The sequence below is a fragment of the Chrysochloris asiatica genome, unplaced genomic scaffold, assembly GCF_000296735.1.
Source record: "Chrysochloris asiatica unplaced genomic scaffold, ChrAsi1.0 scaffold00104, whole genome shotgun sequence".
Taxonomy (NCBI): domain Eukaryota; kingdom Metazoa; phylum Chordata; class Mammalia; order Afrosoricida; family Chrysochloridae; genus Chrysochloris; species Chrysochloris asiatica.
The window spans coordinates 9803248-9826289 of NW_006408622.1; the positions used below are offsets into that span (position 1 = coordinate 9803248).

General features: G+C 49.9%; 1 protein-coding gene across 1 annotated transcript in view; it reads right to left on the minus strand.

Moving 5' to 3' along the window:
• Window positions 1–6278: 6278 nt before the first annotated feature.
• Window positions 6279–23042, minus strand: part of WDR62 (WD repeat domain 62) — a 64219-nt gene continuing 47455 nt past the window's right edge. Inside the window, exons 13-31 of the mRNA XM_006867406.1 lie at window positions 20965–21090; window positions 18970–19037; window positions 18766–18887; window positions 18070–18145; window positions 17279–17390; window positions 17117–17180; window positions 16436–16564; window positions 15037–15170; window positions 13573–13625; window positions 11338–11556; window positions 9577–9701; window positions 9229–9317; window positions 8944–9051; window positions 8616–8753; window positions 8275–8380; window positions 8038–8182; window positions 7223–7952; window positions 6615–6772; window positions 6279–6539 (exon numbers count right to left, since the gene is read on the minus strand). Of these exons, the coding sequence (XP_006867468.1) occupies window positions 6279–6539; window positions 6615–6772; window positions 7223–7952; window positions 8038–8182; window positions 8275–8380; window positions 8616–8753; window positions 8944–9051; window positions 9229–9317; window positions 9577–9701; window positions 11338–11556; window positions 13573–13625; window positions 15037–15170; window positions 16436–16564; window positions 17117–17180; window positions 17279–17390; window positions 18070–18145; window positions 18766–18887; window positions 18970–19037; window positions 20965–21090 (2963 nt within the window). The remainder of the gene's footprint in view (window positions 6540–6614; window positions 6773–7222; window positions 7953–8037; window positions 8183–8274; window positions 8381–8615; window positions 8754–8943; window positions 9052–9228; window positions 9318–9576; window positions 9702–11337; window positions 11557–13572; window positions 13626–15036; window positions 15171–16435; window positions 16565–17116; window positions 17181–17278; window positions 17391–18069; window positions 18146–18765; window positions 18888–18969; window positions 19038–20964; window positions 21091–23042) is intronic.

Consider the following 23042-nt stretch of genomic DNA (forward strand, 5'->3'; position numbering starts at 1 on the left):
ATGGCACCTGACAACAACAACAACAACATTTATTTTCTTTGAGATTACCCTATATGCTATTAACTTTTTCCTCCATTTTCAACAGTCTATTTTATGCTGCAATCTACCTGACCTCCTCATCACTTGGATCTCTGTTCTAGTTTTTACCTTCTTTCACACTGTAATTGTTTTGATCCTATGTCAATCCCTGGTTGTTGTCTGTAGTTCTTGTTGGTTCTCAGTCCAAAGAACTCCCTTTAGGATGTTTTGAAGCACTGGATTGGCTTTGACAAAGTCCCTTAGCTTCTGTTTATCCTGGAGTGTTTTTAATACACTGTCATATTTGATTGACAGCTTTGCTGGGTAGACGAGTCTTGGTTGGCAGTTTTCTTTTCTTTCAGGGTTTTATATATATCTCCCCATTGCCTTCTTGCTTTCATGGTTTATACTGAGAGAGCAGAGCTTAATCTGATTTTCTTGCCTTTACAAGTAACACTTCTCTTTTCCCTAGCTGCTTTCAGGATTCTCTCCTTGTCTTTGATTTTGGAGAGCTTGTTTATGATATGTCTTGGTGATTTTCTTTTGTGGTCTATCCTTCATGGGGTTTGTTTGAGCTTCTTGAATGCTTATCTTTTTGTTTTTCAGGATATTAGGGAAATTTTCTTCCAGAAGCTATTCAACTATATCGTCTGTGGACTTTTGTGATTCTTCCTGTTCCAGAATGCCAATAATTCTTAAGCTATTCCTCTTCATGTTGTCTCACATGAATCTTAGATTTTCTTCAGATCTTTTAACATTTTTTCGGCTTGCTTTTCTACCTTATCAGTATTGAGATATTTGTCTTCTAGTTTGTTGGTTCTGGCTCCCATCTCTTCAATTCTTCTCCTTTGTCCTTCAGTGTATTGTCAGTTTCTGATATTTTATTATTAATCATTTGGACCTCTTTTTGCAGGTTTTCAATTGTTTATAATGCTGTATCTATCTTATTTGATCGTTCCTGTAGTGCTTTCCTGATTTCTTCCTTATTTTTCTTAACCCCTCTGTGGAGCATTTGGATGCACCTCAATATCATTCTCCTGAATTCCTTCTCAGGCAGTTCCAAGCCTGACCTCCTTCCAATAAGAAGTCTAGGTCTACCTCCATCTCATTTGTCTCACTCTATTTTGTTTCTGAACATGTGCTAAGACCTTCTGTTGTTTCTTCGACATTTTCAGTAATTAGATGAATGTATTTTTATGTATTATTAAGCTTTCTGATTGCCTCCAGTTAGATGTGATCAGGAGATGGGTTTTCCCTTTCACTTTTCTTATTATTCAATTCAGATTGAATAATCTGAATTGTAGCAGGCGTTGGCTGTCTATCTCGGGTATAGCAGCTGGTGTTGGCTCTTGCCTGGGTGGTGGGGTTTTATAGGGTGTGATTGTAGCTTGGCTACATGATCACAATTGCTGTCTCTTCTTGGGTGACAGAGAGAGAGAAAGAGCCCCCCAAAGGTAAAACAGACCAAAACCCGAAACAACAGCATAAAACAGATTGTATACTACAGTCAATAATCGCAAAAAACCAAAACCTGTAGCAAAATACGAGTATGGCTTTAAGGCCCCTCTTTTGACTTCTTGCCTTCAAGGCCACCTGAGAAATTTCAAAATGTTACTGTTGCTCCTTGTGACATAACTCAGGATTTAATTTTCAGCCTGCTTCCTTCTTAGTCTGTTTCTCTCCCACTCCACATCCCCATTCAGGTGTTTCTCCAAGTGAGAAACAGCTCAGGGCTGGCTGGAGCCATTCATGGAGGTTGTTCCGTGTTGACTCCTCCCCCTTCTTAGATTCTGCACACAGTGGCCTTTGCTGAGCAGATCCATGCACATGTGTAGTAGAATCCTCTGGGGATGGGGTGTGTCCATTCACTCAGTTACCCCCTCTAGTCACCAGAGTGGAGGTGTGCAGACCAATGAGAGACCAATGAATGGAGGGGGGAAAAAAAGTTCATACTTTTTATCTCCCAGGATCGGTCAGACCTCTACAGTGGGAGTGCTTCTCTATCCTTCACCCCCTCAGTCATGCCTAAGATGACTGCTCTGGGAGCTGCTGGCAGCTGCATATCAGAAAACAACACTTTTCTTGCTTCTGCTATAAATTCCACTAGCAGTAAGCCTTTGAACTTTCTAAATATTCCTTTATATGTAGTTCAGAGTTCTGGGACTATCTCCTGAAAGTGCTTTGCATTGAGCTTCTCCCTAATCTGCCATTTGTTGTTAGGTGCCATCGAGTCAGTGCCGACTCACAGCGACCTTATGCACAGCAGAATGAAACACTTGCCCAATCCTGGGCCAACCTCACTATTGTTGCCACGCTTCAGCCCATTGATGCTGCCACTTGGCCAATCCATCTCGAGGAAAAAGATGGTTCTTCCTCTTTTTCTCTGACCCTCCACCTTAGCAAACACGATATCCTTCTCCAGCAACTGGTCCCTCCTGACAATATGTCTGAAGTATGAGAGACAAAGTTTGGCCATCTTGGCCTCCAAGAGAATTCTGGCTGCACTTCTTCCAACACTGATCTGTTGGTTCTATGGGCAGCCCAATGCACTTTCAATATTCCTTCCAACACCTTAACTCAAAAGCATCAATTCTTCTACAGTCTTCCTTTGCCTAATACATCATCTGATTTCTTGACTGCTGTTTCCATGAGAGTTGATAGTTGGTCCAAGTCCTTGACAACTTCAATCTTTTGTCCATTAATATGAATGTTACTGGTCCAGTGGTGAGGATTTTTTTAATTTACATTGAGATGCAATACATACTGAAAGCTGTGGTCTTTGATCTCCTTTAGTGTTTTAAGTTCTCTTCACTTTCAGAAAGCAAGGTTGTATCATCTGCATATCACAGGTTGTTAATGAGTCTTCCTCCAATCCTGACGCCACGTTTTTCTTCATAGAACCCAGCTTCTCAATTATTTGCTCAGCATTCTTCATGTCAATAAATTATTTTAAGGGGCTTTATGGCAGATTATACTTATGAATACAATCTGCCATAAAGCCCCTTAAAATAATTTATTGACATGAAGTTCACATAGTTTATCATCTTTTTTTTAGCTTGTTATTGTGAATTGAGTGAAGGTTTCAAAATTTATCATCTTAATTCAGTGGCATTTGCTGCACTCATAGTATTGTGCAGCCATGTTGTGGGTAAATGTGCTGGACTGCAAAGTCAATTTGAACCATAAGGCCACTGGTTCAAGGTCACCAGCTGCTTCTCGGAAACCCTGTACAGGGTTGCTATGGGTTGGAACCACTTCACGGCACATAACAGCAACAGTAACTGTTGTTAAGTACCACTGACTGTTTCAACTCTTAGTGACCCTACATAGGGTTTCCAAAGAGGGGCTGGTGGGTTTGAATCACCAACCTTGCAGTTAGTCCAGTGCCTATCTTACAGGGCCACTCCAGGACCCCTACCTCTATATAACTCTAAAACAGTTTTTCATCAACCCAAAGCCACCTGTTCCCTATCCCACCGCTGGCAACTAAGATTTTTTCTGTCTGTCTGTATTGCCTGTTCTGAATATTTCATATAAATGGAATCATCCATGGTAGCTTTTGTGTTTAGCTTCTCTCACTTAGCATAATGGTTGAGGTTCCTCCACAATAAGCATGCATAAGTACTTTATTCTTTTTTGTGTGTGTGGTAAAATATATAATTGGTTAATATACATACATTATTTCCACGGGAGAAAGATGAGGCTTTCTGCTCCTGTAAAGGTTTACAGCCTCGGAAACCCTGGGAGTCAGTCGGTACTGACTCCACGGTACTTAACAACAACATACATACATACATATAAACATTTCAGCCATTTTAAAACTTTTTTCTCTTGTACAATTTTGTGACCCCAGTCACATCAATCATGTTGTAAACTATCACCAATATCAACCACCAAATTTTCATTACCGTAAGGAGAAACTCAGTGCTTTCTAAGGAGTTTCTCTCATCCCCCCTCCTGCCCCTGGTAACCTTGAATAAACTTTAAACTTAGAAGTGTGCAATCCAGTGGTATTCTGTTCACAATGTTGCACAACCATCCATTTCCAAAACCTTTTCATCGCTTCAAACAGGAACTCTGTAATCTTTAAGCATTACAGTCCCTCTTGTCCACAGAAACCACTAATCCATCTCCATCGTTTGTAAATTTTATCTACTCTGCATTTCCCTATTTTAGATATCTCAGGTGAGAGCATACAGTATCTGTCCTTTTGTAACTGGCTTATTTCAAGCAGTGTAATTGTCAAGGATCATCCCTCTTTTATGGATCAATTTCACTTATCTTTTGTTATTAAAAGTGCTGTCAAGTTGATTCTGATTCATAGCAACTCCAATTTCTGAGGAGCAGCTGGTGGGTTTGAATACTGACCTTGTGGTTAGCAGTCCAGTACTTACTCTATAGCGCCACACCAGGACTTTTGTGCATATACCACATTTGTCTACTTATCTGTTTTTTCCAGGTTCTGAATGTTGTGAATTGTGCTGTAGTGAGCTTTGGTGTACATGTATCTCTTTTAGTTCCTGCTTTCAAGTCTTTGTAGGCCATCTTTTCATTTTAATGTTCTTTGATGCTTAAGTTTTAAAAATGTTGATCAAGTACAATTTTTTTCACCTATGGAGCTCTGGTAGCGTAGTGGTTACGAATCGGGCTGCGAACCGCAAGGTCAGCAGTTCGAAACTACCAGCCGCTCCGCAGGAGAAAGAGGCTTTCTGCTCCCATAAAGATTTACAGCCTCGGAAACCCTGTACAGGGTTGCTATGGGTTGGAATCGACTCCACAGCACACAACAACAAATTGGTGTCCTATGTATATGTTTTCTTCTAAGAGTTTTAACATTTTTGTGCTTACATTTAGAGCTCTCCTAAGTCTTAATGATGTAGGACTGATCTTTTGGTCATAAATCTATTTTGAATGAATTTTTAAAATATGGCATGAAGGGTAAGGGTCTAACTTCATTCTTTGCATGTGGTCCCAACACTATTTGCTGGAGACAGAAGATTCTTTCTCCATTGCATAGTCTTACAACCCTGTTTGAAAATCCATTGGCCATAAATGTGAAAGCCCAATACAGCTTTATTTTGTTTGACTTTCAGAAGGAGAGTATGAGGGCGTTGTGCCTGTCCAGTTCCCCATTCACACCTATAGACAGGCAGCTGAGGGCTCTGCAGAATCTTATGAACAACTGTATGACTGATTCTGATTGCGTCATGTGTTGGGGGGCAGTTCCTGTATCAAAGGAACTTTAGGTTTGAATCTCAGCTCTAGGGGATCCTGGAAAAGAAACTGGTGGTATCTGGTGGACCATGACCATCAAACAACAGGGGGCCTCACAGCCATGTGGGGGCTTAGAAAACAGCAAGCCACATGGTAGGCTGTACTTTACAAGTCCTTACTGACTTTCCTTTTTATAGGGACTTGGAATGTTGTGAAGTGCCTTAGAGTTGATTCTGATGCACACCAGCCACATTTAGGGGTTCCAATGGACAGCTGGTGAGCATGAACAACCGATCTTGCAGTTCAAAGTAACTCTGCAGTAAAGCACATAAACCCACACCACCATGCCAGGACTTGGAATAGTAGGGGGCTGTTATGGTTACAAGTACCCCTCTTAGTAGATACAGCAGTAAGCCTGGGAGAGCTGGGACTATGCTGGGAGCTTACAGTGGGATGTTGCTGGGAAAGTCCAGTAGGTAAGCCTGTTTCATCTTTTGTGTTTACCCAGATGCAGATGAGGAAAGCAACCACCTGGGACCATGCAGAATCCAGCAGGAGCCTGGCTAAGGGTGAGTAAAGTCCACCTGTTGTTTTGTTGTTAAGTGCTGTCGAGTCTGTTCCGACTCAGCAACCCTGTATAGGGTTTCCAAGGAGTGCTGGTTAGTTTGAACCGCCGACCTTGCAGTCCAGTGCTTTTCCCCACAAGGTCTGCTACACAGTTAGTTTTTGGTTATTTCTAAAGGGCAAGGAAGAGGGGCCACCAGAACCTCATTGGGATAGAGCTAGGCTCTACTGGGCAAAGACCACAAATGGAACATAGGAGGCCAGGCGTCCTCATTGTTGCCCCAGATTGCTTGAGGAGGCTGGCTCTGAGAACCTTACAAGTTCCCCAGGTGGTTCACCTGAGCACCACTTGTCTAGAAAGGCACTTTGTGGATGGACCAAGAATGATTTCACCTAGAGAATGATTTCACCTAGCTGTCTGTTTATTAAATACAGTTTCTCTTCAGAAGCAGCAGGGCTGCAGTTGTGGGGCGCAGCGGTCCTCAGTCACCCTCTGCCTTACTACGCACGGCCCGCACCAGCAGCTCCGAGTAGTGTTCCAGCAGAGCCCGCAGGTCTGGGCTGGCCAGGGGGCACAGAGTAGGTGGGGAGGGGGGACCCGGGCTGGCCAGGGGCCGGGCTGGGACCATCTCTGCCCCCCCAAGCCAGCTGGCCTCCAACTGACTGTGGATCCAAACAAAGGTGGAAGCCAGCGTGGTCCGGATCTGCTGCTGCTCAGTGCTGACATGGCCGCTGGAGACCACCTATGAGGAATGCCAGCCTGGTCAGGGGGCCTCCCAAGGCAGGCAGCCCCCCTCAATCCTTGGGGGTTGGCTTACCATAAGGTAAAGGTCAAGGGCTTCTTGGAAGGCAGTTTGTAGTCTGTGCACGATGGTCTCCACGTGGCTCAGTTCAAGGGGAGCTGGAGGTGGGACTCCAGCCGGCACCCCAGGTTCCACCCAGTGTCCGGGGCTGCTCTGGGCTAAACCGAGTGCACCTAGCGGGTAGAGAGGAGGGAATAAAGGCAGCTGATCTGAAAGAACACAGAGGGCTGTGCTGTTCCCAGGTGATGGTGTCTCTATGCCTGGAACACTCCACACAGCAACCACGGGTTCTCTCTGCTCAAAGACCAGATTCTCTCTGATGCCTTTTCTCAGCCTCATGGTTTGAAATTGCAACCATGCTCCCACTCTCACTCCCAAGCCCTTCTCCCTGCTGGGAACTCTCCTTAGCATGCACACCACCTCACAGATGTGGGGGTGGTAGAGACATTTCTGTGGTCTCCTTCCATGTCTTGAGGGCCTCTGACTTATGCCAAGTGTTCATTAATGAACACATTAAGGCTGGCCCAGCTTCAGAACTGGTGCCCAACCTTAGCGCTAGATGAGCTGGTACACGGAATGCATTCAGAGGACCATCCCTCCCTCATCCCCAGGGTGGTGCTCACCAGGGGTGGGCTCCAAGAGGGTGGCAGTGCTTCCAGGGATCCCTGGCCTGTGCTCTGGAAGCTGGGAGCTATTGGGGTGTGTGGAAGGGTTGAGGGACTCAGGGCCAGGGAGAAAGGAGGCTTCGTGAAGCCTTAGGGTGCATGTATTCACAGGGTTGGGGGATTGGAAGCTGGCTGCTGTGTTGGCAGCTACAGACTCCTGGGTCCAGGCATGTGGGGTGGGTTTCCCCAGTGGGGGCGGGGGCAGCAGGAACCTGTCACAGACACTGGACAGGGTCAGTCTCAGGTTGGCGCGGGCCTCATGGTTGCCCCAGGAGGGCAGGACCGGCTCTGGGTCCTGGCTGCCAGCGCTGGGCACAGCCTGGAGTTCCCCACTGGGTGAGGGCCTGTGAAGCGGGGGCCCGGCCGGCTCAGCAGGGTCCCTGAGGGAGGTGCTGTGTGACATCTTGGCAGGAGAGCTGACAGTGGCTTCCAGGTAGGAATGGGTGCAGGGAACGCAGATGCCCTGAGCCAGACCTGGGATGGGTCCAGATGAGGGTGGTGGGAGCTTCCTGTCTGTGGGGCAGGGAGCTATAAAGGAAGCAGACAGCTCACTCTTACACCCCACCCTACGGTGACAGTTCAGCTGGGTGCTGAGAGAGTCAGGGAGGTTGGGAATGGGGGACTTACTCAGTGGGTGCCAGGCCTCCAAGGTCTTGTGGAGCCCCTCAGTCTTTCCCCCAGAGATGAGCTGTAAGCACAGCACTGCGGTGAGGACAAGGTCTCCGGGCTCCCAGCCCCCTATCCTGAGGGAGGGAAGCAACCCTAGTACTCACATGGCTCTGGGCTGGGGAGGTGTAGCCAGTACCTGCTCTCAGGGACTCTGCTCTGGGCTGGCTTTCCCCTTGGTCCACCACGGCCTTGACCTCTGACGGCTTTGTGAGGTGCAGATGCTGCCGGTGAGGTAAGGTCTGGGTGAACCTGTGGGGAGAAGGCCAGGTGGGGGAGGAAGTCTCAGCCTGCCCTGGCGGGAAGAGCGAGCTGAGGGTGCAATAAAGGTTCACTAGCCCCACCTGGGCGTCTCCTGGAAGCGTGAGAGGAACTGAGCTGAGATGCTCAGCCGGGGGTTGAGGAGGAAGTCCTCGGCCTCCGCGTCTCTCAGGGACCTGTGGAAGAGCTCTAGGAAAAGACGAGAGAGAACCCTCAGAATCCCTCCAGCCAACTTCCCCTGGACCCATGCAGCCTTACAGATCAGCATGTAGACTCCCAGAAACCCAGAACAGGCAGAACAGTGCCCCTCAGTCCCTGAGGTCAAAGGAGTGCCTTCCCACCTCTGATCCTGCCAGGGGTCACCACACCCTGAGATGCCCACCCTGTATTCAGCACCGGATAGATGGTCCCGAGCAGCACCTACCCTCAGGGTGTACATCGGTAAGCGTCTCAAAGTGGTGGCGGAGGAACTTCTCCTGCTCCGGGGTCTGGGGCAGGGAGCTGTGGGGTAGGCCTGACGCCTCGGGCAGGGGCAGCTCTTCTTCAGCAGTACCCTGGCAGCCTGGGAGAGTGAAGGGGTGGAGATGGGAGGGGATGGAAGCTGTCAACAGCATGAGTCACAGCAGAAGCCACCTGACAGTGGAGAAAACTGGACTCACCTGTCACACCCTGTTGTCACCAGGCCCAGTGAGGGCCCAGCTCAGAGCTGAGGTGGAGCCAAATGCTTCTCTGGGTATCTGGCCCCTGCTTACCTGCTGTGTGGGGCACCATCATGTCAAACCGAGGGTCTGGGTCAGGCTGTGGAGGGGAGTGGACCATGGCAAAGCTGCACTCCAAGTCTGTCTCCGACTCCCCTGAGTCTGCAGAGGTGGGGTGGGGGTCAGGAGCCTCAGTCCCCTAAGTTGGACTATGGCATTCCCATTTTTATGGTCCAACAAGGTTGGACCTTAAGGAAAAAGAGGTAACGGCAGGGGCCAGACCTGTGTTCTGAGTTTTAGGAGGCTGTCCGAGCTAAGTCCCGCCTGCCCTGCACTCACCCTCAGGTGGGCTCTGGTCCTTAGAGCCGGTGGAGGAGATCCTCAGGTAGGAGTCATCTTGTTGGTCTCCCTCTTTCACACAGTGCTCGCTGTAGGGGAAGGGAGGGGAGGTGGGGGTAAGATGAGGGAGCAAACAACCGTTCCCCCCTCTGGGGCATGCCTTGGCTTCTCTCACCTTCCCCAGGGCACCTCTGCCTGGAATGGGGGCCATTGAGGTTGCGGCTGGGCTCTTGCCCTGTCCAGGCCTCCCCACATCCCAGGCCCACAGGGAAAGCAGAGTTCTTCCAGAGCAGAGCCACCAGCAAGGTGTCCACCCCTCCCCGCCTTGGTGCAAAGGGGCCCCCCTACCTGTCTGGTTCTGTGACGGTCACTGCTGCTTCCAGGGAGTAGAGGACGAGTTCACTGGCCTCACACGCCCTCTGAAGGGGCAGGAAGGACGGATGCTCACAGCCACTCTCCTGAGGATTCTCCGACTGGAGGTAAAAGAGAGTATGGCCACTCCAAGGGGGCTCAACAACTGTCCTCCCATGAACTCATTCTGTGCTTTCCACCCCCACCCCCATTTACAGACAAGGGGTAGAGTTGGCCCAATCCACACTGAGAAATGTAAGCACAGTAAGTAGGTTGCCTGGATAGCGGGGGGAGGTTACTGGCTGGGAGAGGCACAAGAGGGACATGTTTTCTATTTTGACCTAGGTGGTAGGTACAGAAGTATATACAATGGTAACAATGACTATATTTACACTATTGAACTATATATAGACTTTGGTTCTGACTCATAGCAACCCGTATAGGGTTTTCGAGGAGCAGCTGGTGAGCTTGAATCACCAACCTTGCAGTCTGGTGCATTCACCCACAGCGCCACCCCAGGACTCCCCTTATTAACATTTGTTGTTGTTAGGTGCCATCGAGTCAGGACCGACTCATAGCGACCTTCGTACAGCAGAACCAAACACTACCCGAGTTAATTAAATGTTTACAAATTAGCCTGCTCTAATTGGTCAGACTAATAATTTTGCATAGCCGCGAATGAGGTTATAACTATCTAAATGACCCTAGGCTTAAAAAAAAGGTTCCCCACTCCTGCTGTACAGGGTTTCTGAGGAGCCGCTGACCTTACAGTTCAAACCTACCTTGTGGTCCAGTGCTTATCCTACAGCACCACACCAGGACTGCTGGCATACGAAAATCCATGTAACAGAATCAAAAAAGAATTTTGCTTGGAAAACAATATAGGAGCTACTCTTGCTTGGGCACCTCTACTTGGCACTTAGGCACTTAAATGTCATCAAGTTGTTTCCAACTCATAGCAACCCTGTATAGGGTTTCTGAGGAGTGACTGGTGGGTTTGAACCACTAACCTTGCGGTTAGCAGTCCAGTGCTTATCCTACAGCTCCACGCCAGGACTCCCGAGTCAGTTCCAACTCACAGTGACCCTGTGTATAGGGTTTCCAAGGCTGTAAATCTTTGTGGGAGCACAGAGTCTCAAGTTTCTCCCAAGGAGCTACTGGTGGGCCCGAACACTGATCTTATGGTTCATAGTCCAGTACTTACTGACAGAGAGTTACCGTGCTCCCTACTTAGCATTTGTTAAGTGCCGTCGATTCTGACCCATGGTGACCCTGTATAGGGTTTCCGAGGAGCAGCTGGTGAGCTTGAACCACTGACCTCACAGTTCAAAGGACTTTGCAGTCTGACACATTAGCCCACAGCGCCACACCGGGGCTCCCCATTAGCATTAGCTCCCCATAAAATCCTTGCAAGGCAGAGGGTATTGTTATAACCAATTTTTGGATGGGAAAACTGAGGCCCAGAGAGGCAAGCCAGCTACCTGTTCCAGGTCACAGCCGGAAGCGGGTAGGGCCAGAGCTCTAATTCAGACACTGGCCTGCTCTCGAGCTCAAGCTCTAAACTCCCAAGTGGCCCACTCCCCTGGTCTGCCCTGGGAAGTTCTACTGTGCTCCAGGCCTGGGCTCATGCTCCTGCCCTTGATTTCATCATGTAATCAATCAAGCCTCTCTGCACCCTAAAAGTGGGAAGTGTTAACAGGCTTCAGGTCCTGTGTGGGCAGCTGTGGTACAGGCCAGATGAGGGCAGCCAGAACGTACCTCGTTCAGCAGGCCCACCAGGCTCTGTGGCTCCACCGTCTCCAGCACAGAGTCCTCCAGGCTCTCGGGCTTCATGGGGGTAAAGTAGCAATCCAGGTTCCGGGCATCCAGGATGGTCTTGAGGGGTTCCTGGTCAGCCCGCTCTGCCCAGCGGCCATGCGGCTGGTAGCTGCGCTTGGCATGGAAGGCTGAGCTGTCTGCCACATCGTCATCTCCTAGCTAAGGGGTAAGGGACAGTCAGGCAGCCAGCCAAGTCCTCGCCAACTCCAACAAGGGCCAGGGACACTGCCCAGACCCCAGCCCTTCAGTCTCTTGCTTGAAATAGCGAACTCCAGATTGACACCTCGCCCTCAAGCCTTTCCTTCAACTTCTGAACTGCCTCTCCAACCGCTTCCCACGTCTCTGCCCAGACATCTAACCACCTAACAGACAGCTCGGGCTCTCTGCCCCATTACCTTAGGCCTTCTCAAGCTCCGGTTTCTATTCCAGTTGCTCAGACCCCACACCTTGGGATTAGCTCTCATTTTCTCACCCTTATTCTGTCCCTTACAATTGTCAACTGTGTTTCATCAACCAATTCTGTCAGCTTCTAAACACACATCTCAAATCTAGCCACGTGTCCAGTCTTCCATCCTGGGCTGACCAAGTCACTTCCTTGCCAGACATCCTAATGTCTAGCGGTGTGACCTGAACAACTTAACTCTCTAGGCCTGTTTCCTTATCTATAAGAAGGTTAGGGGCTTTTCTCCTCCACAAACTCAATGAAGTCACAAAACCAAAAAACCCGAACCTACTACTTTCAAGCAAACCCCGACTCACAGCTACCCCACAGAGGGCTTCTGAGCCTATAAAGCTTTATGGGAGCAGAAAGCCTCGTCTTTCTCCTGCAGAACTGCTGGTGGGTTTGAACTGCTGACCTTACAGTTAGCAGTCCAGTGCTTTACCTACAGCACCTAGGAAACCTGAGAGAATGGCTCTGTGCCCTGACCTGGTCTGTAAGGTAGCGGATGACAGCAGGGACACTTCCCTGAGGTCTGTAAGGTAGCGGATGACAGCAGGGACACTTCCCTGAGGTCTGTAAGGTGGAGATGACAGCAGGGACACTTCCCTGAGAAACTGACATTCAAACTCTGACTTGAAGGATGAGTATAGAGGAAGAGTGGCTCAGGCAGAGGGAACCAGCACATGCAAAGGCCCTGAGGTGACCTATCTCCTAAGGCTCCCTTTGCAGGTGGGAGAGAGGAAAGGGGACAAGGTCTGATACTGTCCCTGATATAAACCCTCAAACTTAGGGCATAGTATTCTGTTGCCAACTTCTAGCCCATCGCTTGTCTGCCTCACCCCCAAGTCCACAGCCATTCTATCCTGATACCATCTTGGCCCCTTTCCCTCATGTCCACTCCACCAACTTCACCTTGGAAACCCACCCAGAATCCAACTGCTTCTTCCCCCGGTTCTCCCTGTTTCCGCATGGTCCCTCCCAGTCTCTTTCCTGCATGCAGCCACAGGGACCTGTTGATGCTTAAGTTAGATCATGGCTTTCTTCAGCCCAGACTGCTCCCTGGCTCCATCTCACTCAACGTTAGGGAGGAAAATGGTGGAGGGCAATGGGAATGTCCAGGGACTCAGCCCAGTTACGCTGCCATTCCCTCAGATGGCCTTGTGCCACCCCTCCTCACCTTGCTTCCTGCCCGCCCTTGAACATGCTACGCACATCTTGCCTCATGGTCTTTACACATGGAGACTGTTTTCTCTGCCTGGAACTTTCTTCCCCAGGGTCTGCATGCCTCAGACTCCCAGATCAAATATTTTCCCCCTAGGCTTTCTCCATTTCTACACAGCACTTGTCAGCTCTCAAATACTATGTTACCGCAAAGTGCCGTTGAGTTGGTTCCAACTCATAGTGACCCTAATATAGGGTTTCTGAGGATAAACTGGTGAGCTTGAACCATCGACCCTGCAGTCCAGAGCATTCACCCAGCGCCACCCATGCTAACTTAATGCTATCATTGCGCCTCTCCCACGCCAGACAGTGAGCATCTGAAGGCAGGGCTATTGGTCTAGCTTGCTCCCTGCTGTTACCTCCAGAGGTAAATGCACTGGGAAAATGAAGAGCTGTCCAAGCTGAGGCCAGAGGGATGCTGGGGTTCTCAAGGATGGGAGAGTTGTGGAAGGGGGAAGAAGGCACTCCCACACTGCCAGCCCCTGGGCGTCCCACTCTCCTGGCAGACTCACCAGCCGTTTTGCCCAGAGTGGCAGCTTGCCATTGGTCAACAGGCATCGAGGATCTGGGGAGACACATGAAATCCATGAAAGGAGAACAACGGACAGTTGTCCAGAGAGGCGCCACAGGGACAGACAGATGTGTCACAAGATGCCCCACGTCACTGTTGGGGAAATGTGAACCTAAGAAGGTGCACAGCGCTTTCCTGATCACAGCCACTAAAATGGAATGCGTTATTAACAATGGTCAGTGCTAGCACACTAGAGGGGGGTGTTGGTGCAAGGGGCCTCAGGTACTGGGCCAGTCACTGGATTGGAGCGCTCGCTGGGGTTCTCTTCTAAAATGGAAACGTCCAGACCCCACAACTCAGAAGCTGTACTCCTCCACCTCTATCTGGGAGAAACACTCAGTCAAGGCGGTGGCCTGGGCCCACTGGTACAGCCTTATTCACAAACTGTAAAATTAGGGGGAACAAACCTTAAAGGCCCACACAGAGAGAAATGGCTTAAAAACTCAACTCCGCCCCTGGTTAAGAAATGGCTCTATTTTGTAGCCACTGGAGAGGCCACTGGGATTGGGCATAAGGGCAGGACAGGAAAAAGGAGGACGAATTATCATGTTGCTTCCTGTTTGCCCCTGGCTGGCAGAGCTCACCACCTCCCCTAAAAACGATCAGGGCTAGTCACCGTTCCTAGTCTCTCCCCATCTACAGCAGTCCTGGTAACAGGACCCAAAGAAAGACTGGCAGGGCCTTCTGGGAAAGTGTCCTGTCTCAAAGAGCTTCTCAGAAGGGCCTATCCATTCCTGCTCTTCCCCCATGTCTCTGATGCTGGAATTCAGGCAGTTACCTTGAACCAGGAGAGGCAGAGACGAAGCATTTTCAAAGAGGGGAGGCATGTAGAGAGAGACATAGACTGTTTCTGAAGTAAATCTCCCTTCGTCCTGAACAGCAGCACCTTGTGGTCCCCCCACCCGGAGCACGTCCTTACTCCCTCCGTTTTGCTCAGGTGGTTCCAGGGGAGCTGACCAAAGCCTCTTCCTTCACAGGACATGACTCAGGCCTGGCCAACCAAAGCGACTGGTTCAGAAATGGGCACAAACTTCAGCCCAGGAATATGAGTCAAAACTCCAGAACTTTCTGTTAGGAGCTGCTGGGGGTATCTTTGCCCCCAGTAAAGGGAGAATCAGACTGAGAAAGAAGCCAAGAGAGAGAAACAAACATCCTGGTACCACTTTTGACATCATCTTCTCTTGCCCTGGATCCAGCCATGCCTGACGTTAGTACACTCACACTTCTCAGTCACATGAACCAATCAATTCTGGCTCCAGCTTAAGCCAATTGGAATCGGATTGCTATTACATGGAAAGTGTCCTGACATATAGATTATTGAGCTTCAAAACATGCCAGGCCCCCCAAAACTGAGCAAAACCAGGCACCAATGCCTTCTCCTGTGGGTGAGCCCCTCTTTCCCAACCTGGATCCAGGCTCTCTTTGGATGGCGTCTTCAGCAACAGCTCAGGGTCATTCTCTTCCTCCAGCTCATCCTCTATCGGCTCTCCAAGGCTCAGGGAATGAATCTCACTAGGCACGGGTGCGTATGTCTCCTGCCTAATGGTGAGAATGAGGGCAGTAAGAGGAGAACGGCAGGAAAACAGGGGTGTGCAGCCCTATGCTAAACTCCATAGTAATACATTCTCAGCGCTGGTCAAGATGGGGCTGGGAGGGGTCACAAACCACACCCCCCTCCACTAGAAACGTGGTTGTTGTGGGCTGTCCAGGCAGTTCTGACTCATCAACTCTGTATGGGTTTCCAAGAGAGGCTGGTGGGATTGAACTTCTGACTTTGCGGTTAATGGTCCAGTGTTTATCCTACAATGCCACGTTATATTGCCACAATAAATGAGATATAACAAAGGCTGAGTTCAAAACTGAGACACTCTCTAAGGGCTACATACAGCAATGGGGTAGAAAGCAAAACCTATAGCAGGGCTTGAGCCCTGAGCTTCTGTGTAACACTGAGATTTGGGCCCTGCTGGTGTACAGGACACTCTAACATGCTTGACATCAAACAGGAACTGGAGCCAAGACCCTGTGTGTTTCCGAACTAGTTGCTGAAGGAAGGGAGCAACCCACTCCCTTGGAGCCTAGATGTGTGATTTCTCCACCAGGTCCAGGCTGGGCCCAGAAGCCTTCATAGAGAGAACAGCAAAACTACCAAACAGGGACAGACCCCGAGGGAGGAGAGAGAACTAAAAGCCTCCCCCACTTCAAAATAAACCTCGCTAACCCAATGTCTGGATCCAGACTAGACGAATAGCAGTGGATTTGTGGCATAACAACATAAGAAAACTAAAAGATACTCAAAGAAATAAATGAAAGAAAACTCATTTAAGGAGTACAAATTCATGTAACCAAAAACTCTTTCCCCTATGAAACAGGGCATCTTGGCTCTGCTGTCCCCTCCCCTCCACTGGTTGGCCAGGGACAAGGGGCTCTCTGGTCCCTGTAGCCCCCCTACGGCTTTCTCCATCACTGCGCTCAGAGATTCTCTAAGCACTTACGACTCCACCTCAAAACCCTTATCCTATGGATTATTATCCCATGGATCATTATCCTATGGATCATTATAACTATGGATCGTTATCCTATGGATCATTATAACTTTGGATCATTATCCTATGGATTATTATCCTATGGATCATTATAACTTTGGATTATTATAACTTTGGATTCAAACTCTGTCTCCTCCACTAGACTGCCCATGCAATAAGGGCAAGGCCCAGGGCTGTCTCGGTCACAGCTATGTCCCCAGCATCGTTCCGCACGGGGCCTAGAACGGAGACTAATGGGGATGGTCAGGTGACTGCCAGTACCTGGGGTGGCGGCTCCACTTGCGGTCCTTCGTATTCTGCTGCTGCTGCTGTTCACGGTGATCTATCTCCAGCAAGTGCTGCTTCATGCAGTTGGTGATTTCTGGGCCCAGGTGCCAGATGAACACGCAGCTGCAGAGACCAGACAGAGAGGCAGAGGGGGATGTCCCGGCCACATCCGACTCTGGCAGTCACCAGGGTCCCCACAGCCAAGACTCTGTCCCCCAGCTCCACCGGCATAGTGCAGGACAGTGCCAGGCTGTGTCAGGCCTAAGCTTGGGCCTGGGTTAGGGCGTCCCAGCAAACTGAGGTCTGCTCTGGAGGCCCTGAGACCCGATACGGGGCTGTAGGGCAGGGAGATGCACCAGGGTATCAAGTGTGTGGCTAAGGAATTTATATGAGGGGATTTCTGAAAATTTGTGGAATGGAATGAAAAGATAATCTCCCCCCCAGGAACTTTTGGAAGCCCCCTTGTATATGTCATCGCATCTGACTCTCATCACACACTTTTCATGGGAGCTGCTGTCCTTCTGTCACAGAGGAGCAAACGGAGGCTCAACAAGAAATGGCCTGGCCCAGGTCACAGGGGCAGACCTGAACTGCAACTCGGAGGCTGCGAGCACACTGTCTCTGGAGTCTGACTTGGTTCCCCTCACCCAGCACGGGTCCCACCCGTCTTCCCACCTGTCTCCAGACACGGTGATCAAGTGGCGACAGTCGTAGGTGAACTTCATGCCAGTAACGATTTCTGCAAGTACAGCAGAGAAGCCGCCTTGCTTCCTGAGTCTGGGGTTGTGTAGGTGGGGAAGGGTGGGCCAGTGTCCCGTCCCCAGCAGGGTCACCTACCTGAGTGGCCAAACATCTTGGCAATGCACTCGCCCGAGTAGAAGTCAATCACAGAGATGCTTTTATCAGAGCAGCTTGTGGCCAGGAAGGTGCCAGAAGGGTCCACGTGGACCTGGCGGGAAGAACCACCTACAGGACCATGCCTGCCTGCCTGCCTCTGCCCTACCGTGAGGCCTGGGCCAATGAGTATGCTCCCTCCTGCCGGAGGCTTAACACGTGGTGCTGCCTGGGTTTCCCTCACCACACACAGGCTGGTCTGACAGGTGGAGACATGAACCACCACAACGGCAGCCGGGCCTGTGTTACATACTATACACACAGGAGCCAATGTCTTCCGCAGAACCACCCTGGGATGGAGGCTGTTTGGATCTACAGGTGATGAAGAAGGCCACAGGCAGCCCAAGGCCACTCTGGGATCCGAGCTCCTGAGAAGCAGCTAGCTCTGGGCTTCCCACCTTGGCCTGGGTCACATTTGTCTGGCAAAGGGCAAGCTGGGAGAGGAGCCCAGGCCTCTCCACTTCTTCCCACCACACCCTGTTGCCACATAAAACGGAAACCATGACAATGTCTCCCTTTGGAGAAGAGCTCTGTAAGTAAACGTAAGGCATTCAGGGCCATTCACCCTCACACCCCTGGCCCACTTGCAAGCCTTTATTCACCCATGCCAAGGAAGATGCCATCTGTTCCCCTGCTCCCTCTAGTAGCCTGGCAGCTGGCTGCTTGGAGGGCAAAGGTCTCAGGGCTTCATGTGATGGTGTCTGTGTGGTTTCCATGGGGCCACTGCTCCTCACCTTCAGTAGCGACCCTTCATCACCCTGGGAGCCCTTGTAGCACTTCTTCTGTTTCCCATTCACGGTGTTGTAGACTCTGGGCAGGTGAGGGCATAACGTGGCCATTCCCACCCTCTCACTGTCTGACTCCCACCTTACCTGATGGTCTCCTCTCCCCTGGGAGCCCGTGCCCCATGCCAATTCCTGACTGAAACACCGTCTCAGGGACTGAACTCCCACCTCAGGCAGAGGTTCTGGAGGTGATGGCTCTGGGTATGTGTTGGGTTAATGTCTGCACCCCTCCCCCGCATCCCGTAAGCTGAGGGCCCGGAACTCGATTTGAATGAGCAAATGAAGGGGCTGGAGGACTTCCTGGCACATGCTCAGCCCTCTGTCCATAGTCCCCCCTTTTCCCTGACTCCTCTTCCCAGCTCACAGGAACCCCACGATTCCCTGACCACTGGATGCTATCACGACCTGGTGAGTCCAGGCTGTCCCACCCCGACAGACACTCAGAGGACGTGAGGGAAGCATGAGTTTATGAGGTACTTTATCACCTCTCAGTCGTCTCGCAGAGAGCTGGAAGTAAGCCCTCCACTGATCTGGAAGTGAGCTCTGAAAAGTCTGGTTCCTAAGAAAACACCCACCTGAGTCCTTCCATCGCCCAGCCCTTTAAAAGACAGACCCTGTCAGGGACCAGCTCGGGCAGCTCCTCACCTCACGTTCCGGTCCTGGCAGGCGACAGCCACGTACTTCTGGGTGATGTCAATATCCATGTCATACAAAGTGGTCTTCTCTGCCACGTGGTGGGTCCGGACAAAGTGGAGTCCATCCGAGGCCTGTCAGGACAGGCAAGGCCTTCAGAGGACATCCCTGAGAAGCCCTCCAACCTAAGCCCCCAAGGAGGCCACTCCACCTTACCTGCTGGGCACTGCGAAAGTAGATGCTCTTGTCAGCTCCACAGCTGATCATCTGGATGTCTCTGTTGCCTGGTGGAGGGGGAGGAGGAGGTGAGGTGTTAGGCAGGGCTGCTCCACTGGGACACCTGATTGGGGCAGTGGAGCCCCTGTGGGGACAATCCACTAACTCTACGGAAGTCAGGGAGAGCTGGGCAAGGCAGGACTCTGGATGATGTGAGCTGTGTGTGGAAGGAGGGTGCAGATGGAGCTGTGGGTGCTGAAGGCTTCTGCGGAGAAAGCTCACAGAAACAAAGGCAGAGAAGAGCCACCTCTCCTGTGTAAGACCCAGAAGGGTGGCTTGGGCAGCAGAGTGGAAGGAAAACTGGAACAGGGACCAAGTGGTCTGTAAACCATTAGGAAACATCAGAACGTCCACACACACCTTGGCCTGCGCCTCACACTGGAGACTACCTGCCCACCTCGTTTTGAAGGCTCACGAGACCCACCCCTCAAACTCTGCCCCCTCCCCACTGTACAAATGTGAACAAACGGACTCAGAGACCCAGTCCTCATAGAGCCCTTGGAAGAGTGGCTGCCGTATGGTAAGCACTATAAGCATTTTTGCTTTCGTTATTTTTATCTCTTTGCAGAGTAATAACAACACAAATAGCTCATAGAGAGTTGACTCAAACAGGAGTCACGTGCTTACAGAGTTTTATTTAAAAGTAAAATCACTCAAAGAAGTAAACCCTCTGTCGGCGAGGGAGAAAAGTGTGACTTGGGAGGGTCCTAGAGAGAGGCCTGCAAACTATCAGTAAAATTTTGCCTCGTACCCTGGGAGGTTCTATTCAGAGCATGACCACTGAGCACAGTTGCTGACTATAACCCATGTTGCTGTGTCTGTCCTCATTTAGAACTATGATGTGGATACTGATTGGCACAGATACTGCATTCACTGGTTTGGATGGAGACACAGGCTGGCAGGGTGGTTCAGGCACGTTCTGGTTCTGATCAGCCGGTGCCCAGAACTGGTCAGTATTTTGAACATAGCCTCCAAGTGCATCCTCTCAGCCAGAGCAGGGCTCTCAGGAGCTGAATTTCGGAAGGACCATGGCCAGCAGAAGGGGCCCTTAAGGACTGGCTTTTGGGTTACACCCTGGGCCAGTCATCACCTGTCCTGGAGCTAGTCCATCTAGTACAGGTAAGGTTAGATTGCTAGATTTCCTTAGTACCTACAGCCCATGGAATGGGAGAATCTAAACAGCTTTTAAGGCTACCTGGGAAGTTCCTGCCAACTGTCGCTTTTAGGCCTTCTTCAAAACATTGTAAACCCTGTTAAGTTTTCTTTGCCCAGCTCCCCACCATCTTAGCTAAAAAAACAGGGAAGACACAAAGTGGGGAACCCAAGGCACATTAGTACACATTCTCATTCTCAAGACTACATGCAAGAACAGAGTCAATGAACGTACTTATTCCATGATTCAATTCTTCTAGAGTATCATTTTGAACACATTCTTGTATTTTAATCAGCTAAACCCCCACAAGACCCACCTTACCACCCCAACCCTCCATGCCCCCAGAATCCTTTCAGGTCAGGGAATTCCATGCTGAATCTTTCCCATCCTGTAGGGAGTGGGGGGCAAGTGGGAGCAGGAGGCCTGTGAGTTAGACCTGGCCCCAGAGAACACCCCAGTACCTTGGCACTGCTGAGGGCTTCTGGGAAGAACAAGGAGGTGAAGCCAGGAGAAGAACAGTCAGCTCCCAACTGCTGGCAAAGCTGGTCAGCAGAGTGGAGCTCTCTTTCCAGTGGCATAATGGCCAGCAAGTTCCTGCCCACCAGAAAAAGGCAGAACTGATAGAGGAAAATTCTGGTTTTTAAAGAATTCCATGTTTGGACTCAACTGTGCCTGAATCCAGAGCCTGCGTCTCCCTTTTAAAATTTAAGCCAGAGGGCATTTTTGCTGTTGATTGTACCCAAAGGAGCCCAGCGAATGAGGCACAGGAAGAAGGGGCTCACCAGCAAACTTGATGGCCGTGATGGAGGAAGAGTGGTCGTCTAGGGTCTGCTCCAGATTGTAGTTTTTCTCCACGTTCAGCACATGGATCAGTCGGTCCCGACTGGCTGAGGCCAGCAGGGTCAGCCCTGTGAGGGGAGAGGATGGACCTGGACTCCCTGACCTGCAGCCAGAGCACTAGGACCAACCTTTCCAGTCCTGCAGAAGGGGTTTCGGTTCCAGACCTACAGCCAACTTGTCCCAAACCTGGAAGGGGCTACTCTCTCTACTGTGGATGGTCTTTCCCTGGGGTCCACACCCCAAGCCACCAGCAGTTCAGGGAGATGACTCTTAGCATATACACAGGTATCCTTCCACACACCCACACAGACAATTCATGTTTTCCCATGGAGTACAGCTCTAAGCCAAGCCATGGGAAGCCCTGCCAATCTTTCACTCTCGTCTGAAGCCACTGCCCACTTGCTCTCTACGTGCTGGCCCATGGGCCTAGTTCAAGCACTGTCCAGGTCCTACTAACCAGCCACCAGCATGCTTGCTTCTACTATTGGGTATTCCGTACCAGCCCCCTCAGACAGGGCCCACCCTGTGCACCTGTATGTCTGAGGCCTAACATAGGATCTCCAGAGGAAGGAGCTCAGGAAAGGTGTACTGAGCAAAGAGAGATTTAAAGAAAATGTGGTGGGGTGGGGAATGGACGAAGGAAAACCAGATGTGAGGGAAGATCACTGGTTAACAGCTACCTTCCACCTAAGTTCTATTCCTGCCACAAATGTACTCTCGGAACAAAACACAGAGAAACCACTCAGACAAATTCAAATTGAGGGAAAGTCTACCAAATGACAGTCCTGTACTCTGCAGCAAGCTAAAGTCATGGGATAAATAAACAGAGGTGCTGGGAATTTTCCAGAATAAAGGCAACTAAAGAACCATGACAACGAAATTGTGAACATTAATTACAATTAATGCTATAAAGCACAATACCGGGACAGACAACTAATGGAAGTTGGACAGTGAATAAGACCACTGAAGAATTGATGCTTTTGAGTTATGGTGTTGGAGGAGAATATTCAAAGTACCATGGACTGCCAAAAGAACCAATAGATCTATGTTGGAAGAAGTGCAGCCAGAGTGCTCCTTGGAGACCAGGATGGCCAGACTACATGTCTCATACTTTGGACATATTGGGAAGAGAGACCAGTCCCGGAGAAGGATCTCATGTTTGGTAAAGTGGAGGGTCAGAGAAAAAGAGGAAGACCCCCAACAAGATGGACTGGCCAAGTGGCAGCAGCGATGGGCTCAGGCGTGGCAATGACTGTGAGGATGGAGTAGGACTGGGCAGTGTTTCGTTCTGATTTGATGGCACCTCACAACAACAACAATAGGCCAAAGCATGAATGATCGTGCACTATTAATGTGAAATTCCCCAAATTTGATAAGTAAATATGTCCTCTTTCCAAGGAAATGCTCATGGAAGTAGTTCAGGGTGAACAGATGCCATGCTTGAACGTTATACGAGGAAGCTTTAAAAAAAAATTGGTGGGAAACTCCATTCTTTTAGTTCCATTTTTCCACGAACTTTCTGAAGCCCCCGTATTGTGTGTGTGTGTGTGTGTGTGTGTGGTCACATGCAAGTACACGCACACACACACTCACACAGACAGAAGTGAGAGAGGGAAAGTGAATACAGCCATCCATAGGAGGGGACTTCACAGAGTTTGTGGAAAAGTTGAGTTTAAAGATAATGGATCTCCACTGAAGAGTTTTCATTCTGTCTAGACGAGTCTGGTGAAGAGATGGGGAGTAAAATTTTATGATTCAAATTTATGCACCAACCACTAAAGCCAGTGAAGATGAAATAGAAGAATTCTACCAACTTCTTCAGTCTGAAATCGATCAAACATGCACATTACTGGTGACTGGAATGCAAAAGTAGGGAGCAAAGAGGAGGGACCAGTAGTTGGAAAATTTGGACTTGGTGACAGAAATGATGCTGGAGAACGAATGATAGATTTCTGCAAGACAAATGATTTGTTTATTTCAAATACCTTCTTTAGACAGCATAAGAGACGACTATACACAT